The 23,463-nt window shown below is 30.3% G+C and overlaps 4 protein-coding genes across 5 annotated transcripts; 3 read left to right on the top strand and 1 right to left on the bottom strand.

Annotated features, from left to right (window-relative positions):
* Positions 1-883: 883 nt before the first annotated feature.
* On the top strand, positions 884-5,353 carry LOC101499274 (uncharacterized). Its single transcript, XM_004500291.3, has 12 exons — positions 884-1,083; positions 1,176-2,188; positions 2,469-2,584; positions 2,684-2,803; positions 2,928-3,015; positions 3,290-3,381; positions 3,483-3,587; positions 3,689-3,798; positions 3,930-4,017; positions 4,114-4,149; positions 4,263-4,362; positions 5,074-5,353. Exons 2-11 carry the CDS (start codon positions 1,180-1,182, stop codon positions 4,344-4,346), a joined length of 1,848 nt encoding a protein of 615 aa, XP_004500348.1. The 5' UTR covers positions 884-1,083; positions 1,176-1,179; the 3' UTR covers positions 4,347-4,362; positions 5,074-5,353.
* Positions 5,354-8,085: 2,732 nt separating this feature from the next.
* LOC101498949 (uncharacterized) lies at positions 8,086-8,778 on the top strand. Its single transcript, XM_004500290.4, has 2 exons — positions 8,086-8,417; positions 8,496-8,778. The coding sequence occupies exons 1-2, from the start codon at positions 8,253-8,255 to the stop codon at positions 8,598-8,600; spliced, it is 270 nt and encodes an 89-aa protein (XP_004500347.1). The 5' UTR covers positions 8,086-8,252; the 3' UTR covers positions 8,601-8,778.
* Positions 8,779-14,020: 5,242 nt separating this feature from the next.
* LOC101498619 (uncharacterized) lies at positions 14,021-16,769 on the top strand. The gene is made up of 4 exons (XM_012715827.3): positions 14,021-14,268; positions 14,469-14,607; positions 15,384-15,517; positions 15,593-16,769. Exons 1-4 carry the CDS (start codon positions 14,072-14,074, stop codon positions 16,272-16,274), a joined length of 1,152 nt encoding a protein of 383 aa, XP_012571281.2. The 5' UTR covers positions 14,021-14,071; the 3' UTR covers positions 16,275-16,769.
* A 2,590-nt stretch (positions 16,770-19,359) lies between these two features.
* On the bottom strand, positions 19,360-22,049 carry LOC101498077 (CBL-interacting protein kinase 18). Of its 2 annotated transcripts, none has more exons than XM_004500288.4 (2): positions 21,891-22,049; positions 19,360-21,465 (listed from the first exon to the last, which is right to left on the bottom strand). In XM_004500288.4, exon 2 carries the CDS (start codon positions 21,007-21,009, stop codon positions 19,618-19,620), a length of 1,392 nt encoding a protein of 463 aa, XP_004500345.1. In that variant the 5' UTR covers positions 21,010-21,465; positions 21,891-22,049; the 3' UTR covers positions 19,360-19,617. The 2 variants fall into 2 exon arrangements, with proteins under 2 accessions (XP_004500345.1, XP_004500346.1); XM_004500289.4 differs by lacking the exon at positions 21,891-22,049 and adding an exon at positions 21,726-21,876.
* Positions 22,050-23,463: the final 1,414 nt, after the last annotated feature.

Raw genomic sequence — 23,463 nt, 5'->3', positions numbered from 1 at the left:
GAGTGTCATTGTTTGAGTAGTAGAAAGAGTTCGAAAGGGTGCTTTTTTTTTTTTTTTTTTGTAAATGGAGTAGTTGGTTTTTGTAATCATGAAACGAGTTGTTTTGGTAATCATTTTCTCGTTTTACTCCTACCGCAAGCGTGTAGAAATGGAACTATTTTTAAGAAGTTCTCATTCTACCAACAAAAATTTATTGGCTGCAAAAATTTCATCCAAAAAATTTAATAAGGGCAAACATGGAAAAAAATGTATTTGTTTCTTAAAAACCAAAAAACAACTGTCAATGTAAAATAATTTTTTTCAAATCAATTTGTTTTAAATGACATCCATTTCTCTTCAGAGTCTAAATATTCGATAGTAACTCTATTGATTTTTAATATATTTAACATCAAATAATTGATTAACATAATAAAAGATTTGACAAATATAAAACCTACGATAAAAAGTTAAATCAAATATCTTGAAATCGACATCTAAGATTTGCGTCATAAGTAACTTAAATATATTTAATTATTTTTATAACACATACACAATTTGTAGAGTAGTATTAAATTTGTTCCAAAAAGCACAATTCAGATGTCAAAAAAACATATAAAAATATTTGATATCTTGAGCGCACATCAAAACCTACAAAATCTCTGTTGTCATTAAACTCTTTTCAAAATAAAATTTATTAAAGTCTTATTGCAATATTAATTATTACAAGATAAAATAAATGACTTTATTTTGATTTCTATCAAGGAAAACAAACGTTAGAGGGGTGAAAATATTAAAATAGGGCGGTGTTAGTTACCAGGCCCAAACAAATGTAATATAAGCCCATACCCAGAGCAATGGATACTTGAGCCCATGAAATTCAACCTGTCCCAACCTAAACAACAAAACACAACGTTTTTCCTTTGTACTTGAGTTTTCTCCAATGTCCTAGGATCACTGCCTCCACAACCATGAATGACGCAGCACTCTAAAAAATTCACTGAAATATTCAAAGTTCATACCTTTCGAACTACATCATTCGTCTAAGCCACCTATTCAATGATGGGTACCAAGTGACTTTTTCTTCTTCTAAATCATTTTTCTCAGGTAGCTCTTACTCTGTTATTTGCTTTGTTCCACATATAACCCATGTTTTGAGTTTGTTTGAAAACCAATTAAGAGATTTTTTAATATTGAAGTATAATGTCCACTGAAGAAATTTTGAGGAAGAAGCTTAGAAGGACACCTAGTGCTGCTGTAAGAATTTCTAGGGACTCATTCAAAACTAGAAGGGATGAAAATCGTTCTAACAAAGATGGGTTTTTTGATAGAGATAATGGGTATAAGGGGAAGTTGAATAAAAATGTAAACTTTAAAGGAAAGCAATATGGTGAAGAAAGGAGTGGTGAGAAGTTTTATGAGAGAGGGGAGTTTAGAACTTCTAGGAATGATGAAAATTTTGATAGAGAAAATGGGTATAAGGGGAAGCTGAAGAAAAATGTGAACTTTGGAAGGAGTAGACAGAGGTTTTATGAGAATGGAAAGTCGAGAGCTTCTTGGGATTCGTTTAGAACTAGAAATGATGAAACTTCTGATAGAGAAAATGGGTATAAGGGGAAGTTGAAGAAAAATGTGAACTTTGAAAGGAGTGGAGAGAAGTTTACTGAGAGTGGAAAGTTGAGAAATTTGGATTCTTTTGGGAGGAAGAAGAGAGTATATGCTAAAGAAGGAATGGATGAAAGTGTCGAGTTATGGGGTGGTGTGGAAACATCCAAGAAGAAAACTTTGTTTAAGAAAAGGGAGAAGAAGGTGAGAGATAAAAATGGGGAAGGGAAAACCAAGGAACGAACGATGTGGGTTCGCGATAAATCAAAGAATGTGGGTTCCAAAGATAAGATTTCTAATCATAGTTTGAAGGACAAGAAAGAAAGTGACGTGTTAGTTACTGCTAAACATAAGATTAAGGCAATGGAGAGTGGGATAGATGACGGGTTGAAGAAGATTAGAGATAAGAAATATGATTTTGGCAAAGAGAAAAGCCAAGAAGTGGATTCTCCAAGTTTTGTTAAGAAACAAATCAGAGATAAAGCAGGGTTGGACGATGATGCTGAGAGACAAGATGGTCGCCGGTGGAAGAAGAAGAAAAGGGTGATGAAGATTGATCCATATGATATCTCAAACAAAAGACTAGATGATGCAATTGGTATTGAAGGTAGATATTTTATCTTACTGTTTTTGACTTTTGTATATTCTTAGGTGATGTTTGTCAATTCTACCTCATTTGTTATTATGTTAATGTTCTCCTTTTAAAACTGAAAAATGTATCATGTAATCATACTGTTTTACTTTTCTTGTAAATGGTTGTTGATGTATGATTTAATTCCAAATAATTCAATGATATTAGTAATCATACACTCTTATATATGAAGTTTTAGATGTGTAAAATAAACTTGAGTTAGTACCCGGTGTTTGATTCCCTTAGTTAATTTCAGGAAGTACAGAAGAACCAAAGAAAAAGGATTCTTTGGAAGAGCTCGAAATATCCAACAGGGCCCAATTCCGTGCAATAGTGCCTAGCCCTTCGATACTCACCTTTGTGGAAAAAAATGTAATTTGTATAAAGTCTTTTGATTGGCATTTTGATTATGTTAATACATCATTTCCTTGAAGGTATTTTAATTTATTGTACTCTAATTATTATTCACAGCTTTTGGGCCGGAGGCGTATGATTGACATAAAAAGGGCAGGCTACAATATTGAACTTCCTGCACCATTAGATAATATTCCCTTTTCTAAAAGTTCAGAAAGAGAGAATGTTGAAGAAAACGTATGTGTCTGTTTATTGCATTCAAAACAATTATTTATACTTTTAGAATAAATGATTTCTATTCATTTTAAATACTGTAATTTTTGTTAATGTTGTGATGTTTTGTTCTGATAATCTGAGACAGATTTTTAGGAACAGAATGGAATTTTTCGCTGCTGCAAAGGTCTCGTCGTCATTTCCACCTCCTAATCTTCCAGAGATTGCATTTGCTGGTAGAGTTTTATATCACCACTGTTTCGTCTTTATTTCTTTGTACTTTGGTTTTCTTGGATTATTACTTAAATTATGGTTTACAATTTTTGCATTTATTTGGTTGAGGTGTGGTGGAATGGTACTTGTTTTTAGTTTTTTATCTACAGCTTTTCTAACATGTTATCCAAAAGTTAATTCTTGGAATTCATCATCATATCTTAATAGTAGCTGTTGTTAGTATTGTGCTTGCTATGAGAAACAAGTTAAACGATTTTTTTTCTTTCTGGCTAACAGGAAAGTCAAATGTCGGTAAATCATCTCTACTTAATGCACTCACTAGACAATGGGGGGTTGTACGGACATCACCGAAGCCTGGTCATACGCAGGTATTCTAGGTTCTTAATAAATGTTGGCACATGTTGAAATTCAAAAGATGAGGTGTTGATAGATGAATATCTTTTTCAACAAAATTGTAAATTATCTGCAGACAATTAACTTCTTCAACTTGGGAACAAAGCTTTGCTTGGTTGATTTGCCGGGATATGGATTTGCGTATGCGAAAGAAGAAGTGAAAGAAGCTTGGGATGACCTTGTAAGTATGCAAATTATATTTATGGATTGGAATTGGAGTTGTCTTGTTATTATTATAGCAAGTGCTGATTAGTTGCGTCTCTGGAAAACCACTAATTATAGGTAAAGGAGTATGTTTCAACAAGAGTTGGTCTGAAACGAGTATGCCTTCTGATTGATTCAAAATGGGGCTTGAAACCAAGAGATCATGAACTGATTACATTAATGGAAAGGTAAACCATACAAGGGCAATCAGTGCCATGCACCATTTCTTTTTTTTGTTTTTCCTTTGGCAAGTTACATATATAAATTTGGCTTATATTGTGATTACTAAATTTATTTGATGAGTGATAACAATTTGCAGATCAAAAACTAATTACCAGATAGTATTAACTAAGACAGATACAGTTTTCCCAATTGATGTGGCGCGACGTGCCATGCAAATCGAAGAGGTGAATGTCGGCCAACCATACCTTTTTTTCGTCTCTAAACTAGAAAATTGATGTTCGTTTTTGGATACTAACAAATTTCTGCGTGCCCGATTACAGATTCTCTTGCCGAACAAGTCTGTAGTTCATCCTCTGGTAAACTGATTCTTTTGGTAGATTTGTTCTTACCTTTTCGACTTTTCCCCAAACTTTTGACATTATAGTTGGAAGTAAGTTTTTTTTTTTTTTTGGTGATGTGCCTATTGCAGATGATGGCTAGCTCAAAATCTGGAGCAGGCATCAGAAGCTTGAGAACTGTTCTTGCCAACGTAGCTCGATTTGTCAAAATATAAACAAAGCATATACAAGGTGTTTTTTTTTCTATTTGTTTTTTTAAGTTTTTATGCTCATAGCAGCATGTGTATATAAAAGTTTAAACATGTTTATTGGTATAACCAAACAAAGAGGATCATGTATCTGCTGATTGGTTCTAAGGATGAACTCTGTAAGAGCTTATAACACAAGGAAAATGTTAAAGCTAAGTAATGGATCCTAATAGGGATTCCCTAAGTACACGAGTAAGTAAACAAGCGGTGCATTTTTACCACCAATGCTCCATTCCGGAGCTCGTATGTTTGCGGCTATAGTGCTATAACATAGTGGAATTCAAACAAATTGCTATTGTTTCGCAATGTGGCTATAATGCAGCACCCTCCTTTGATCAGTCCATACCTTGGCCGACACCATCTTTCTTCAGCTGTCCCACCCTAAGGCCAATCTCCTAGAGTCTTTTTACACCCAACTGTACCTTCAATTTCTGTCAGTTTTGTTCCGGGACACAGTCGTCTTTTTTGATCGGTGGAAAAAAATCATGTAATCATCATGTTGCTTATTAATCTTAATTTTAATTATGACAAATTGTGCCCTCAACTCAAGTAATTAACAATTAGGAACTCCCTTTTTAGAGTTAGTTTGATGCAACATTTATGCCTTCATGAAACATATCATAATTTTTATCTGTACTTTTTTCTTCACCAGTATAGTAACACATACAATTTTGGTGTTATTGGTACTTTGCAGGCCATGTTTTTTTTGCTGATGCAGATGTTTTATACCTCAGACGCCACGTAGGAATAGTGACAATTATTTTCTTAAGTGGCACAGTGCAAGAAATAATTGGTTTCAGGGTTTATCTGGTCAACATCTCTGCGATGATTAGGGGTGTTTATGGTGCGAAAATCCAACTGCATTAGACTACATTAATGGTTTGATTCAGTTATTGAAAATCACATTTAAATCAAGTTTAGTGTATTTTTGAACCAGTTTAAAACTGATTTATAAATATAAACTAGTTTTAATATTTTGAACATATTTTCAGTTAAGATTGGTTAAAAAATAGATATTTTGAAAAATAATTTTGAATTTTTTATTTATAAAAAGATATCAATTTATTTTGAAAAAAATAAATGTAAAAAGTTTTTCGATCAAATTAATTTTGAATTTTTTTTGAGAAAAATAGATATAAAAATTTCAAAAAAGAAGTTTCAATTTTTTTTTTCAAAAAAAGAATTGAAAATTTTTCAAGAAAAAAATATTTTTATTTTTATTTTTAAAATTGATTTAATTTATTATTTTTTTAAAAAAATGTTAATTTTGAAAATTTTGTAAGAACAAAAATCTCAATTGAGGTTAAATTTTTTTTAAAATTGTTAAATTGATTTTTAAATTAAGTTTGGTTAATTGAATTTTTTTAACTATGATTTAATTTATGAACAATTTAAATGATTTGATTTTGAATGATGCAATGCAATTTAATTTATCAATATATAATTGAAGTAATCATATTTTTTTACACCTTTATCTATGATGTGCAAACTAACATTTTAATAATTTTTGTTAACAACTTCAACATTTTTTGTGGGTGAATGCATGCTTCCCACTCCTTTCTAAATGCTTACAGCATATATACCTAACTTCACACCGCCCAACCAATTTCAATGCTTCTGTTTTTATTTATTTTATTTATTATTATTATTGGATGTATATATCATTACAGTGGTGCTATCTGGTGCTAAATACATAATATAAAAAGAAAATTGAAATCCTCTGATCAATAATTTGACTTTGGGCTAAGTAGTGAACCCATAGGTGGAATACATACAAATAACTAACCAATCATCCTTGAGCGTATTGCATTTGTGAAATTTTTGTGCAATTGTATTTGGTTTTGCACTGAAAAAATCTTGCTAACTGTTCTATTTTTTTTATCCTAAGGCAAATCGTTTGCATTTTGTCTTGTGACAAATTAATTTTGAATAAAATTGGGTTACAGAAAATTGATTAATATTTAGTTACATTTATTTAAAATAAAAATGGAGAATACAAACATCCATTATTTATTCTATAATTCATTGAGACTATTTTATATTTCAAGAAAATTGATTCATATTGAGACTATTTTATTCTATAATCCAATTTTATATTTTCAAGAAAATTGATTTTGTGAGAAGTAAATCAATTTTATATTTCCAAAATCAATTTTACTACTCACAAAACTGAATAATTCATTGAGACTATTTTTGAGGGGGAACATGAGTATACCCAATATGAGAAGTCGAGACTAATATTTTGAGGATCATCGATTTACACACCTTAAATACTAAGTAGTAAGTTTTAGCTTGTAACTTAGACCTTTATATATTAATGTCTTTATAATAATCAATTGAGTTACATTTACACGAGCCATGAAGATTCTTTTAATTAATGCTTTTTGATATTCGGGTTAGAGATTTAACAAGTGACCGCATGTTTAAAAGGACTAAGTTATTTGTCAAACGGCAACCATATTGATTATTTCATTGGATTGTAACCAACTTGCAATTTTGAAAACAAAATTATTGACAATTTTTGCGTTACTTTTGGGCCATGAAGGTTGAGTCCAATTTTGCTTACTTTTGTCGGTAATTCCACTGTAATTAGATTTTTAAGGTATGTTTTGTTCAATAGATTTCTTTTAATCGTTTTATATTTGATTTAAAGAAAAATGAGAAATTTTAAATGGTTTTATATTGTTTTGATTTTTTCTCATTTCCTTTCTCCAAATCTTTTAAAATAGAAGGAGAATAAAATGAATTTTAGAACTCATTTTTAAAAAATATAGAATTAAAAGAAGATTGAAAAATATTAGACAAATTAATAAAATAAAGCAATCATTTGGGTTAGTAATCATCTCCCACATATTTTTATAAATGTAATGTTGATGTGTGATTCTTCAAAGTTGAGGAAAATCGGTTTTAATATGTGCATCCGTGATTATAATTATAATTTTGTTTAAATTAAAATAATTTGAGTTATTTATTGTTTATCTATTATTGAAGAAGAAGTTACATGACTTTTTTACAATCTCTGCTCAGTGAGAAATTCAAGTCTCCAACATATCATTTTTGAGTTATACGATTAAATGATTGTTAATTATTTACACAAGACTCTTGACTATGTCTTTGAGTTTAGTGTTATTGTGAAATCGTGGAAGCTCATTCTTTTTTTATTTACAAACTAATATTGTTGGTTTTGTTAGACGATTAGCAAATGATGTAACTCACTCGTTAACAACAATATTTACAACTAATTTCCAAGTTTTTATTTATTTATTATTCACTACTTTATACTTTTCAATTAATTTTAAATGAAATGCATTGAATTATTACTTAAAAAAATGTTTAAAGTGTCAATTTAATTTTAAAAAAACTCATTAATAATAAAATAAAACACCATTAGAATGATGAAATTTAAATTATGACTTATGAGACACGTCTAATGTTAAGACAAATAAAATATTTATAATAAAATTGATGAATGACCCTAAATCTCAGTTAATGCAAAGTTTAATTACGCATGACATTCCATTGTGACAATATCATTATGTTAAATTGCCAACTATCATTTGTTTATTATGACAAAATGGCAACTATCATCATTATCATAATCCATAAACATTTTGTGTGAAGACTTTGACTAAATTTAATTAGAAGCAATCCAACAACCACATGTGGCTTTTCTCTTGGCCATCATCCACTCTCCACTAGTCATGCATAAAATGTAATTTATTCAATTTTGAAGACTTTTAACAACACCACTCAAAGAACATTATTAAGCTTAATTATTCCCCCCTTTTTTTCCTTGTTCTAACTGAGCCACCACATTCTTACACATTTCTCAATCACATTCTTCATAGAAGGGATTGATTGAGGAAAAAAAAGATGTGTCCTCTAAGGCTCATTCTCGTATTCTTGTCCGCAACTCTCGCCGGTTTCTTCGTCCTCAGAAATTTCAGATCTCAGCCTAAGATCGACGATGAGGACGACGCTGATACTACCCTTCCTTCGGACCCTAAAATCTCAGATTCTTCAAATGAAAATTCCAAGGTTGACCCATTTTTCCCTTTTGCTTCAATTTTCATAAAAAATAATTTTTTAAAGTTAACCCTAAATTTGTGATTTCAGGTTAGGGTTGCGTTAGAATCTGGGTTTTGGACCTTTGTGGATATGGCTAGTGGGCGTTATCTTTGGAGGCATGTGGTCTCATCATCTTCAAAGCGCTCTAGCTGATGATGTTTTCTTTGTGGTTGGATTTGGGTGATTGATCAATATCATTGACTTTGATATTGTGATTTTTGGGTCAACTTGCACGCTTTGTAATCTGTATCATATTTGATGTTCATAGTATTGTTGTTGGTTTTGAATTTGCAATACAAATAATGATGATGATAATGATGATAATGATGATAATGATAATGAATACCCATTTTCTTTTTGTTAAGTTGATGTTCATATAAATATGTCCTTTAACTGTTTCTGTTATGATTGTTAAGTTGCTTCTTGTTTTCATGTAAGTTGTGGATTGAATGTGGGGTTTTGTATTGGATTCTTGCTTCATTAATCGTGAGGATGGAAACTTTTGCGGTGTATCAAAGAAATTTGATAGTCTGTTTGGCTAGTCAAGTGCAGAGAATGTTTTGTATTTTTTTGGTAAACTAAGCATGCTGTCCATTGAGGTGTGATTCTCTTATCATGTTGGTGCCAATGAGAAGTCATTATATCCTTTTGGGCATTGTTAATGTTTAGCAATACAAGCTTTGATGTAGAAATAGTAGGAATTGGGTTGTTGCATTTTTTTGTCAAAACAAGCATTACTTATATGAGACAGGCATGGGGACAGAATACATATTGGTAGGATAAGACCAGGAGTTTAGGCTAGAATAATGAAGGAAAATTGGTGGATTAAAAAGTTACTTAATGTACATATGTGTTATACTTTATAGTTGGTTCATTCATAATGACTGATAATTGGATAATGGTAGTTTACCAAGTTATTGGCTGTTAAGTACCCTAATGTCTAAACAGCATTCTGAAAAGGAATTGCTGATAATTTTTGAGGAAGGGAACTCAAAAGAGTAAAATTGAAGATGGCTAAATAGAAGAGAAGAGATGCACAAACAAAGGGAAGCTTAGAATCATAGGATAGTTTCTTAAATTATTCATGAAACTGACAATTGGTTGAAAAATGCTTTTATATTTTTAAAAGTATACTTCCAGAACTTATTCTACAAGAATATGGAGTAGATTATCAGTTCTAAAAGAATATAAGCTTCCTAGTAATGCTACTCTAAAGTATGTGCTTGAAATTTCCATGATTCTTTTCTTCTTTTTTTTTTTTTTGCTAAGAATTATCTTTCTTGGAAGAGTTCATGTCAATATATATTATCTCCATTTTGATAATATTTATGAAAAATATACCAAGTTGTTTGTTCAGATATTCTTAGCTAAGAATCACTTTCTATGAAGGGGTGTGTGAGTGATTAGTTATGTCCCAACTTCACAGTATGGTACATCTTAGTCAATTACAAATGACATAATATACTTTTGTTGGAATCAGAAACAGATGCCAGTCATATTACTATTCAGAATCCACTGATTGAACCAGGGACCATGAAAACACTGCTTAAACTGAAAATGACCAATAAATTGAAAATAAACCACCGACCAAGCAACATTTTACACAACTAGCATGCATACTAGTAGAGTTAATTTTCAAAATATAAAAATTTCTTTCGTCTTCAGCTTGTGTTTTCTTGATTCTCAGTTGGCTAGTTGTGCTGTGCATCTCTAGTGAGCAGCGGTAAGTGAATGTTGTATCATCATTTCAAATATTTGTTTTGGTTATCTTGATGATATGAATGAACCTAGTAGAACTGTTGATGAATGTGAGTTGAATGAAAACATACAAGACACCGTGATTTGTGAATGCTTGAGCTTCTGTAAGATTTCCCGAATACAGTGTAAGATTTCCTTAAGAGTTGGCTATCGATTTGTATGCCTAAATGAATAATAATGAGAGATATTTTTTTATATTAGAAGAAATAAATTTTATATTTATACGCGTTCTTCGTTATTTGAGTTTGATGTCTATCAATAACACGGCTAAATCCAAATTTATAGTTTATAAAAAGAAATTTTTGACTCTAAGACATTTATTCATGCGTTATATATTTGGGATAACAAAAATTACTGATTTTTTATTTTAAGCACCTGTGAAAATAAAACTTTGATGTCCCATGTGATTTAAAATTTAATCTTGAACATTTTATCTTTGTGGTTGCCTAAGTGGTTGCTGATTTGTTTTTTGAATATTGTTATCTTTGTGGTTATCTAAGTGGTTGGTGTTTTGTATTTTGAATATTGTTTATCTTTGTGGTTACCTAAGTGGCTGGTGATTTTTGTTTTAAATATTGTTATCTTGGTGATTGTCTAAGTGACTGATGATTTGTCTTTTGAATATTGTTATCTTTGTGATTATCTAAGTGACTGGTGATTTTTGTTTTAAATATTATTATTTTTGTGGTAGCCTAAGTGGCTGGTGATTTGTGTGTTGGACATTGTTCTCTTTGTGATTATCTAAGTGAGTGTTGACATGTATCTTTTGAGCATCATTATCATTTCATGACATATCATATGCATCTTTATGGACGTCTGTGTGGCTGGTTTAATTTTTCCCTATTGGTATGAGTGACTTCTGGGTGGACGCATATGTGGCTGGTTATAAACGAATCATATATGTTTAGGAGCATGCATAACTTGCATACATTTTATTGTTATTTTTATTTTGATCTAATTATTTGTTCTACGGTAAGTTGTTACTTGATTTATTTAGATACATTTTATGAATTTTGATACATCTTTGGTAATTGTTAAAAAATCAATTTATTTCAATCTTTTATTACGAAAAGATTTTATATTCATATTTTATGGTTGTTAACTTATTATTTGGTTTAATTTTTGCTGTGGGAGGAACTGACCCCTTACACCAACATTTAGGTATTAATGATCTCAAATAGTTGCATAAATGATGTTTGCTTGATGCACGAGAAAATGAGACTTTTACTTAAAAATAATATTTTGTATTAATAAAAATTTTGTGGTACATTATAAAGTTATTTACTCTTCATCATTAACTTTTAATAGTAAATAATTGAATCGTCATTAATTTCAATCAAACTTGTTTCTTTTGAGTTTCACCTAAAGAGAATTTATTTTATTTTGGAGCATAAATGAATATTGATCTAACAACTGAAAGATTAATTTTGCAAATAAATAATATTTTAATAAATTGCATTACGTTCTTCTACAAAAAAAAATATATCAAGTAATTTTCTGACGCATCTTCAATTTATTATATGATGAACTACTCCTAAGAAAAAAAATTATAGTTATTTATAAAAGAAAACAAATATTTTTAAGTAATCTTTGGATAAAAAATATGAAGCGTTACATCTTTTGAAGACATCCCCGCAGTGTTTCTAATTTCATCTCATATCTTAGTAGTAGACACCTGTAATAAATTAATGGTAAAATTACATGCCATAACTTTATCTAGGTTAAGTGGCGGACTGTAGAAATTACCCCTAACGTGTATGCCTAATAGGTTGCTAACATCATCGCGATCTTCATTTCATCAAATGACATGTGTCAATGACGAAGTCTCTGATTGCCACCTCTACACAAATGTAGAAATGAGGTTGTTGTAGATCAACTTCAAACTACTCTGCTGTAGTGGTGCTAATCCAGAAAAATTTACAAACCACTCTATATCCTACAGGAATACTTGCATAGTAAATTGTTGCAATTTCTTACCATGAGCATCTATGTTCAACATTAGTCACTCCATACAAAAAATATAGTAAAATATAAAACAAAAACGATAATTAATTAAATACTAACATCGGTCACACTATATAAAAATTTCAAAATCAAAACAGCTAATATACTTGCTCAAACCACAATTTGTTGGCAACACGATACTAATATGTGTAAGGATAAACATATATGCTTTTCTAGGATATCGTATAAGCTCCTCCTCGTATTGTACAACCTTCTCATGATACATATGGTCCTCCTATCCCTCTAATTGTATAGCCTCGTCCTCCTCCTTTTTCTGTATAGCCTTTTGAACAAAGTATGTACAGACTCCTATTGCACAACAACATCAACCTTTAGCTATACAAGCTCTTCGGCCATAGGAAAATCACTCTGCTCTCCCTCACTATCTTCCTCCACTATAAATTGGCTTTATTATAAATTAAATTCAGTTGTAGTTCAATTGATAGTGAGAATGTATGGTGGTACTTATCACCTAAGTATCGAGTTCAATTTTCACGGAAAGTAAAAAATTAATATTTTCAATGAGTGAAAGGGAAACAAAAATATCGTAATTAACAGTGCCAATAAACTTACTCTAGTACCAACACTCATTGAAAATAAACAAATTAGAAAGTAGAAAGAAAAAAAAAATCGATAATCTTATAGGTTTCAAATTTCTTGAAACAAGGTATGTACTTATATACTGAGAAACTTGAATACAAAAGTGATTGAAAATGAAAGTTTTTACTATTTTTTTTTGTCATAAGTTTTTAATATTAATATGATTACAAAAATAAAATTTTATCAAATTTATTAGAGTAAAAATATAATTGTGATGATATATGATAAATTTTTCTGCATGAATTTTCTGCATGAACTTTATAGGCCCACTACCCAAAAAAATCATAGGAGGAAAAAGGTGTTTTTTCTTTTGAGATGCCTCAATAATTGAAAATAAGCAACAAAATAAATTACTTTTTTGTATAAAAAAAATCATTCACAATCACCCTGTACATAGAGTATATGAATGAATTACTTTCTTGTAATTAAAAAAATGACTTACTTTCTATATAATATAACATTTTCTTATCATTTTTATCAACATATCATTAACATTTAATTTAATTATACATAAGTAAAAATGTATATACAAAAAATTTAATTTATAATAAAATCTTATATAAATACACTCACTTAAATCTTACTAATTCTTTTTATGAAAAAATGATAAATTTCACTGTAATTAATTTATACAGTTGTAAGGTCTCGTTTTGAATCTAAGACAAAACTTCACCTTAATAATATTAAACATTTATAGTCTAGGACATTAAATTTCATTATTTAAATATAGATTATAATATTTTGTTAAAAAAATATGTTGTCATAATATTATTTCTTTAACATTTATAGATTACTTTGAATTATTTACAATTTTTTTATGGGATGTCTACGGAGGAACAAAAGAAATACTCTTGCTCTTAATGTTAAGGTTTGTTAAATTTCATGTCCTCTTTATTTTAATTTTTTCATTAATTAATCAACATTATTATATTTTGGAGAATAATCTAGAGTTTCTGTCGAAAATATAAAATTGATTTAAATTGGGGAAGGAAGCAAGCGCTATGATTAAGAGATTGAGATGTTCCTTTCCGTTTTCGACAAAAAAAAATAATATATATATATATGTATATATATATATATATAATATTATATATCGTGCCTGCACCTAACTTAATATAATTTATTTATTTTTGACAAAGTTACTGCATTTTTTTAACGTACCTAGCTTAATTCAATTAATTAAATATATAAAACTTATCACAAGGGTACGATCCAAACATTTATCTATCTCATTTCACAACGGTAATATTTGATTACACAGAATGAGGAAGAGAAAAGGTGCAACAAGATCTGAGACCAACTTCAACTCTGCATCATCTTGTGCGGAAGAAGAACAATCCGTTCAAGTTGAACTACAACACAACCAAAACGAAAACGAAGGTGGTGATGGAGAAGGATTCTTCGCTTGTTACCTACTAGCCTCTCTCAATCCCCGTTTCAAAGGCCACACTTACATAGGGTTCATCTCTCACTTCTCAAAAATCAATTTTTTATCACCCCCTTTTATTCAATCCAATAATCTCCCACACCCCTTTTCATTTTTTATCCATTCAAAATCTGGGTTTATGCTACTTTTTCTTTAGAAGAATTTTCAGTTTTTCATTGTTTCAAATAGTGGGTATTTAATTTTGTTAATTTAATTGAATTTGATGTTTGCAGATTCACGGTGAACCCGCGGCGGAGGATCAGACAACACAATGGGGAAATTGGATGTGGAGCTTGGAGAACAAAGAAGAAGAGGCCTTGGGAGATGGTTTTGTGTATATATGGCTTTCCAACAAACGTCTCTGCTCTTCAGGTTTTAATTTGATAATTGATGCTGCTTTCTGTGTATTATTATCACTTTGCTCACTAAACATATTTGAAGTTTAATAATAGGTTCATTGAGAAAGTTAATTTTTTATTGCAGTGTGACTGTCAGCATAAAATTGGAGTTTGCTATGTAATAATTTTCTTTTTACAAGGATTAAGCTTTAGTTAGTTGAGTGTATATGAATTCTGAAAGTTTGTTGACTTAGTTAATAATTATCAATAGGCTTGATTATGATTCTATTTTATGATGCTTACCATTTATTAATTGTGCAAGTTCCTTCTATTTAATCTCAGATATGATTATCGTTTTTTCTTTCTTTTTGTGATGGTACTAATTGCCAATAGGACTAATATGATTCTAGATGTGTAGAGCTTAGCAGTGTGATGTTTTATGAAAGGAATTGTTCATTTTGTACCAAAAAATAAACTTGTTAAGTTCAGGTAGCTTGTTGTTAACAAATGCAACTTATATGAGTATGCGTTTCTTGGGAAAAATCACATATGGAAATATGGATATTGGGCTCAGATTCAAAAACTAGTGATTTCTGGTTTATGCAATGTTGCCTTTTTATTCTTTGTAAACTTAATTTGTTAGGCTTACGCGCTGTATGTATATCTGCATCACATAAATTGAGGCTGGTTATTGTTTGTCTTGAAAGTTTGGTACAAATAGATCAAGTACAATGCAAGCATATTATGCTACTTAAAATGACAAATTTTAAGATATTGTTTTCATGGGGTTACTTTGATTTTGACTTGCAGTTTGAATGGGCTTGGCAACACCCTGTTGAATCATTGGCTGTAAGAAAAGCAGCTGTTGGTTTTAAATCCCTCTCAGGAATAGCCAATAAGATCAAACTTGCATACACAATGCTTACCCTTCCATCTTGGCAGAGGTATGAATTCTATCTCTATTGAGTAAGGAATGTGATTTTGTTTTAGATACTGACTTTTGATATAAATGGTCACAGCATGAATATGACAGTGAACTTCTTCTCGACGAAATACATGAAACATTGCGCCGGTTGTCCAAACTTGCCGCAACACATGACTGTTGAGATGGGTTCGATGGATGAACTTCCATGTTATACTGAAAGAATTGATGGTTTGTTAGAGAATGAAGATGATAGTACTGATGAAGTGGAATTTGATGATAGCAACAATGCTAGTACTAGTGGTGGTTCTGTTCCAGATGCAAGTGATGATTCTATAACTGCTGATTCACCGAAAAATATGAATCATATTGACAAGGTTAGTGAACCGTTTGGGTGGAACGAAGAATCTGAAGCTAGAGAACCACCAGGCCATTCATTCACTCCACAAGAGCAGAGTGAATCATTTGGTTCAATCTCATCGCCCAAGGGGAAATCATCATCGACGACTTCATCAAAGAGAGGAGTGATCGAAGACACTGATTTTGTAAGTTCGATGAAAACAAGTAATGGTGAATCAAGTAAGCCAGATTCGGAACAAACAGGTGCCGTTGATGTCAGAGGTGCATTCTTTGTGCCCCGTCATGCTGAGATAATTGATTTGTCTACCCCTTCTCCCAGTTGTAGAAACGTTATAGATAGAAAGAAGAAAAGAGTTTCCTCCTCAGTTAGTTCTGAGTTTATTGACTTAACAATGTCCCCCAACTTCATCCAACTGTAATGATTTCTCACACTAATTTGGTGAGAGAGTCGATCCAGATGGATGTTCATGGTACTATATCACTTGAGAGATGTCAGCTCTTTAAATAGATATCAGCTCTTTAAATAGATATCAGTATCTCGAGATCTAGCTTGTGGCCATGAGATAATTGAGTTCAACAAACAATAATATGGCGTGTGACTCCCTATTGTCATTCTGCTGATGGCATATAGAAGAATAATCATTGTTATTGAATGTTGTAAGAGTGGTCAATAAAAGACGAAGAAACAAGTGCTATTGTTTCTTTCCACAATGAAACAAGGTTGATTTTGGTATTTTTTTTTACAGGAGGTTGATTTTGTTATTTTTAATTTAAATATGCCATCTAAAAAAGAAATGTACCAAAAATTATTATTTTATTAGTTTGGTATATCTTATAATTTTTTTGGATATCCTTATAAGAATACATTGCATCTTTGTACTACTGTACTATTTGAATTGCATCTTTTTACTACATTTCTCTTTGATTGTTTGGTTTCATTGCAATAAATTGGTTATAATATAAATTAAATTTGAAGTTCTGTAAAAAAAAGTCTGCACAACTTTAGGTTAATTTGAAGTACTCGTTTTGAGAGAAAATTAAAATTGGGTTATACTTCATGTGCTACATTGAAGAGAGGGCGATATTTGGAGACCAAATTAACCGATAATTCTATTGATTTTCTATGTTGGTAATAGCTATCATCTTCATTTCTTGTCAATAGAAAACTATCATCTTCCTCATTGTGAAGCATATACTTTTTTTTTTATCTAAAATATTTTAACAATTTATGATACGTCTTACTAATTTCGAGACGGTGGATTCTTAATAATTTTGATATAAATCCAACTTCGACTATTAATTAATTACAGCTAAATTGTGACATGCACGGCTGTTTAATTAATTTAGATTTTAAAGTAATAAATTATGTATGTTGTGAAGTTAATTATTTTGAATAAAATAATTGAAAATTTATTTTTAAATAAAAAAAATAGAGAGAAGATATTTTAAACATTCATAGTTCGTAAAATCTAAGCATATATATGATTAATATGAGGGGACAAGGTTAACTCTTGATTGAAAGATGTTATCTTTTGTATTAGTTAGGTTAAGATGAAGCATAGTCTCCTAAAATTTGTATAATTTGTATAATAAGTAGTGCAATCTGTCCCAAATAATAATTAAATTTGAATTTACAATATATGTAAATGTATTTATAACATTTTATCTATTTGATAGACTCTTGTAGAATTTGATGTATAGAGTATTGTTTAGAATTCATAATTAATAGTTAAATATATTTTAATCTCTAAAAGATCTCCAATCTTAAAAAACAACTAAAAATAGACCAAAATAATTATAGTGACTAAAGAACATTTGGTGATTGGAATTAGTCTATGCTAATAATATTTGAAATAATGTGGTCAACAAAGTGCATAAACGGAATAGCCAAATGCGTTCCTTTTAATTGATGAAATTATGGTAATAGTTGTGTTTGTGACATTAAATGGCAAAACATATATTTATAGGGATGCTAATTAAAGATAACAATAACTAGAAAGTATGATTGTATTCAATAGGGTGAAACTAGTGGTTTTTCTGTTGTTTATTCATCTTATGTGTCTTAAGTTGGCACATCTTGTGCTTGGAGTTCTTTTACGAGTATCATGATAAAGGTTTTGTAAAATTCATATTACTAACCCTATTAATGAAATTGTATTGTAATACAAAAATGCATATTTAGAAGTATGAGACTTTTATAGGAATAACATTTTTATATGTACTTGTATTTACAATAAAGATTATATTCTTTTTCAAATGAAGAAATTTCTATCTCTTAAACATGATTTGTAAAGTTTTGAATTAAGTATAAAACATGTGACAACTAATCACAAGTAAAAAATTTGTGACAAAGTGTAAATAAGATATGCATTGAATTGAAATGTCTTTTGATGCACCAAAAATATGTAATATATTTTTTCGAACAAAAAACGTATATATTGTTGAATTTCCATTCAAGAGAGCATATGTTATTGGTGTATTAGTTAAAAGATTTTGATCCAACAAAAATAAGTAGCAAGCCAAAGACATTTTCTCCGTCAATGTTCTTAGCAAATACATCCAACAATAAAAGGGACGTATAAATAGTTGAAATATATTTTAGCATTAAGTAAGGGAGACATAGTACTCTTAATTCAGAGGAACTTGCAAAGTCTCACTTTACTTTCAAAGTCTCTCATGTTATTAGGTCCAATATCATATATTTGTTGAAAATATGTATACAACTACTAACAATTAAGTAAAGACAAATTCTATGCTTTTTCGGCGAGACCTCAAATGACTGCATAAGAAGCTATATAGGATGGGAATAGCCGAAAATAGAATGTTGATTAATCTACACACAAAAAACGTATTGAGTAGTAATGTAGATTAATTTGAAAGATTTTGGACACATTATGAAATAATTATCTTGGATTAATTTAGAAAAATTTAAGTAGACGTTATGAAATAATATTTAAGTACTTTAAGGAGATATAGTACAAAATAGTGACTGATGTATATAATTGGTGGAAAATGAAAAGTAGAAAAAGAAGATTGACTCATAAATTTTGTAACATATGGTACAGGAGTTATGTTTTAATAGATTATAATAAATAATCAATAGATAGATTTTTATTAGCCACATTGATACTATGCATCTCATTGATTAATGATTTGCGCTTCCATGGCGAACGAAATTGCTAAAGAAATACCATAATTCAATGAAAACCAAGCTCTTAACTCTTCCTTTATCTTTTTAATTTTCCCCCTTTCTTTTGATCAGTGCTACTGGTAAGGTACAAGTATAGGAAAATTTGAGATACAAATATGGTTCCTCCATACTTGGTCACATGGCATGCATGGTATGATTACTGTTTTCATATTTGTCTCAATTCTCCAAAATAAGATAAGAGTCTCACCAATTAGATTAAATGTTGTAGGAACAAGTAATAAATTTGGTATATACATTAAGCCTATCTTTGGATTTTTAGAAAACCATGACGCGAGATTTGCAACACCAACGTGGATCCAAACAAGAGCTAAGACTATTATATCATCAAATGAAAACTGGACAAAAGTTCAATAGAACTCATTATACAACAAAATTGAGAAATGTATTCTGGAAATAGAATGTATGCTACAGCAAGGTCAATGTTAGACAGTTAAATTTTAACATGCTTGAAAAATAGAAAGAAAAAAACACATGGCATCATGAAATCCTATATCATATATGTGCTCAATTGAGAATTTATTTAAGCATGATAACTCAAAATTGAGAATGTTTTATGACTGTGATTGTTGTTGCTGCTGATCATGTATCTGTAGCTGTTGATCTGATAGTTGTGATTGAAGTTGTTGGTCACTTTGCCACACCCAAACAATATCCTGAAGAGCAGGTCTTATATCCTCTTTCAATATTTTCTGATATTCCAATGTATCTCCATTTGATTTTTTTACTTCCACTAAATGGAAATGAGGAGTAACCTCAAAGATCTCTGTATCAATGGATAAAACCCCTTTCCTACCTTCACTGAATCCCTCAAGTTTCAACAAACCAGCAGCTTTTTTCTTAATTTTCATCCTCAGTTGCTTAGCAATGTCTTCCATTTTGGAGATGATGACCGATGCAGGTAGTTTCGAACTGAATCTCGTTTCTCTTTTCTCAACATTGTCTTTAAAGAATCTAGAAAGATCGAAACCAGACGAAAGGGAGATGATATCGAAGGCATTTATACTGATTGGCACAACCGAATCTTCCTTTGCTTCTGCTTCAAGACCATCATTTTCATTGTTTTGATCAGAAACAATTGTACCTGAAGAAGAGACTGTGTTGTTTTCCACTTGTGGTTTTTTATTTCTAGCATTGGGTACATTTTTAAACCAATTATGTTCCTTAATCTTAGCTATGGAAATCCTAGTATCGGGATTCGGGTCCAATATATCGCCTAATAGCTTGCATACTTCAGGTTGAAACCAACTAGGACATTTCAGTTCTGCTTTGCTAATCTTCTTATACATCTCTATCAAATTTGAGTCATGAAAAGGTAGATAACCAGCCAATAAAACAAATAGAACTATTCCACAAGACCAAATATCGGCTTTGGCGCCGTCATACCCTTTCCTTTTAATGACTTCAGGAGCAACATAAGCAGGGGTGCCACATGGTGTATGGAGCATGATATCCTGCTGCTTTGATTCCACAAGAGCACTTAACCCAAAATCAGAAACTTTTAAATTCCCATTTTCATCCAATAGAATGTTTTCGGGTTTAATGTCTCGGTGGTACACGCCTCTACTGTGACAAAAATCAACTGCATTGATTAACTGCTTAAAATACTTGTGAGCAACTTCTTCTTTGAGTTTTCCTTTAGCCACCTTGTTGAATAGCTCACCGCCTTTAGCATACTCGATTACAAAGAAAATCTTACTCTTGGTTGCCATAACCTCAAAAAGCTGTATAATATTGGGATGTCTAGCTAACTTCATAACAGATATTTCGCGCTTGATTCGATCACCTTGACCTGTTCTCATAACCTTATCTTTGTCAATCGCTTTAATTGCCACACTCTGGTTTGTCACTGCACTCCGTGCATAGTAAACCTTTCCGAAAGTTCCCTGACCAAGTAACCTTCCTAACTCGTATCGTTCCATCAAGATATTCGGTTTACTCTCCATACTAGACCTAAAAAACTGGTATATAGTATTTTATCCTAATAACTTCCTAACTCCACTTAAAACTCTATAACATTTACTACCCTAAAGTGTTCATATCTATCTACATAAATATAAGAAAAAGTGTTTCAAGTTTCAGTTTCAATTTCAACCATCTTCACAGCGATCGCGAATTAGCAGAACAGGCAATATATAAAAACTTATATGCCAATTGTGCATCAAGGAATAGGTAATGTATGAAGTATATATTTTGGATTCACTCTTGTGAAGCATTAAACGAGGAAATAATAGTAATGATAGAACCTTATGGATCTCAGAGACAGAGGTGGAGTCAAGAAGGTGCATCTTTTAGGCATTCCCAATTGTTATATCTCTTTCCACCACAATTGAAAGATTATGTGCTAGCAAATGCAAGTTGATGAATTTCAGAACTATACTTGAATTTATGCAAGAGAGAATCTGAAAAACAAATAAAGAAAGAACAATAACCTACTTCAATAATTGTTCATAATTGAGAGAAAAAAATATATATATATATATATATATATGAAATTGATGAACACAATCAATCACCTATTGATTTTAAAATACACAAACAAACAAAAAATTAAAATTTGAGAAAGTAATAAAGAAAATGATCTTCTACAAATATGATTAAGATTATAAGAAAGTGAGCATGAGAATTGAATAGAATAAAATCAACAATTATTATGCTCTACCTAATAAAGTTCGAAAACTTCATTGCTAATTAAAAAAGAAACAAAATAGAGAGGTAGGTGAAATCATTATGAAGAATCAGGAACATGCACAAGTTGCTTCCTAAAAAATGAAGCAGAAAATTTAACAGAAGCAAAAAAATTATTAAAAATAAAATATGGAGTAACCTTAAGAACTTGGAAGAAGCATCGATAGATAGCACAGTGAAGATGCAGGCGCGGCACAAACCCACATTATTATTATTTTATTTTTTTTGTTATTGAAAAAAGTAAAACCCACAGAAAATGATCGAGTATTAGGATACCAAAATTAATTCATTGGTTTTCTCAAAAATTAATTCATTCGTTAATCACTAAAATAGCTAACTTTTTTTTAAATTAAAAAATAAATAATATTAATTCATTTAAATTAATATAATATATATGAACTCAAATAATTCGCTGGTTATCATTAATATATGTGATGCATTAACTAAATCACTTTTGTTATTGAGTAGTATATAATTACGTTTGATTCAAAATTTAATACACGTGTATAAAAGACCATTGATTAAAAGTGATTTTCTTTAAATAAATCTATGTATTTCTTTAAAAGATTAGTTATTAATGGCCGAAGATAACTACTACTAATATTATTATTATTATAGTTTCCTATAATCAGTTGTATTTTTCGGACACATACTTTTTTGGACACTTGTTTATTTGATTGTAGGATGCACCAAAAATGTTGTCGACCAAGGGCTTGTGGACCCAGTCCCAATGCTTGCTTGCTTGACGTGCGGGGCGGATTTGTAATGGCAAAATTACAAAAATTGCAATTTATTCCTTTTTTTACTTTTGTGAAATTATTTATTCGTAATTCGTTTTAGTTTGATTGCAGACCATTCATCTCTAAAGATTACATCTAAAACTGGTCATGCTAAATTGTTTGTAAGTGCGTATACAAAAGGAATTATAGATTGAGAGATATTAATATATTGCTTAAGTTTCTTTTTAAATAGACAAATATTAATATAGTTAGTATATATTTTAAGAGGAGAGAAATTCCTTCGACGTAGCCAAACCACTAGATGGCTCCTTCGAAGACACTCCATTAAAGTTGTAAATTGTTAACATTTTATTTTTAGTTTTAAGTCTTATTATTTTATAAAAGAAAAATTATTTTCAACCATCAAATAAGTTTATACACTAAAATTAATTAGTTATATGATAATGCTTTGCTCTTTGAACTCTTCTGATTAATTGTTTCAATAATGTAGTTTTAATTATCTAAAGAATTGATAATTTTAAAAAATTGAAGTTAAATATTGGTAATAGGTTCAATACAACTTAAAAATATGAGGGTAACCCACACACCCTCTTAACACAAGTATATTTGCATGTTGATGCATTTAACACTTAATAAAAAATTAATAATACAATAATTATTTGAATGGTAAATTTGTCACCAAAATACAACTAGGCTACTAGTATCGACATTAATAATCCCCCAAAAAAATCATTACTAGCACCAAATGATTCTTATTTCTTAACTAATGCCTGGTATTAGAGACATTGGTTGGCTCATAAGTTACAGCAACTGGAACCGTTCTATCTCTTTCAAAGCCAATTATGGCTATTTACATGTCACAGTACAATAAATGTTAACCTTAATTGGTTTTCAGACCCTTGAGCTTACGTAATAAACTCAGAAAAAAGAAACAGTATTGAACTATGGTCAACTTGGCATGAAAAGATAAGG

The sequence above is a fragment of the Cicer arietinum genome, chromosome 5 (genome assembly GCF_000331145.2).
Source record: "Cicer arietinum cultivar CDC Frontier isolate Library 1 chromosome 5, Cicar.CDCFrontier_v2.0, whole genome shotgun sequence".
NCBI classification, from domain to species: domain Eukaryota; kingdom Viridiplantae; phylum Streptophyta; class Magnoliopsida; order Fabales; family Fabaceae; genus Cicer; species Cicer arietinum.
The sequence above is the reverse complement of the archived record's forward strand: the minus strand, read 5'-3'. Positions and strand labels throughout refer to the sequence as shown.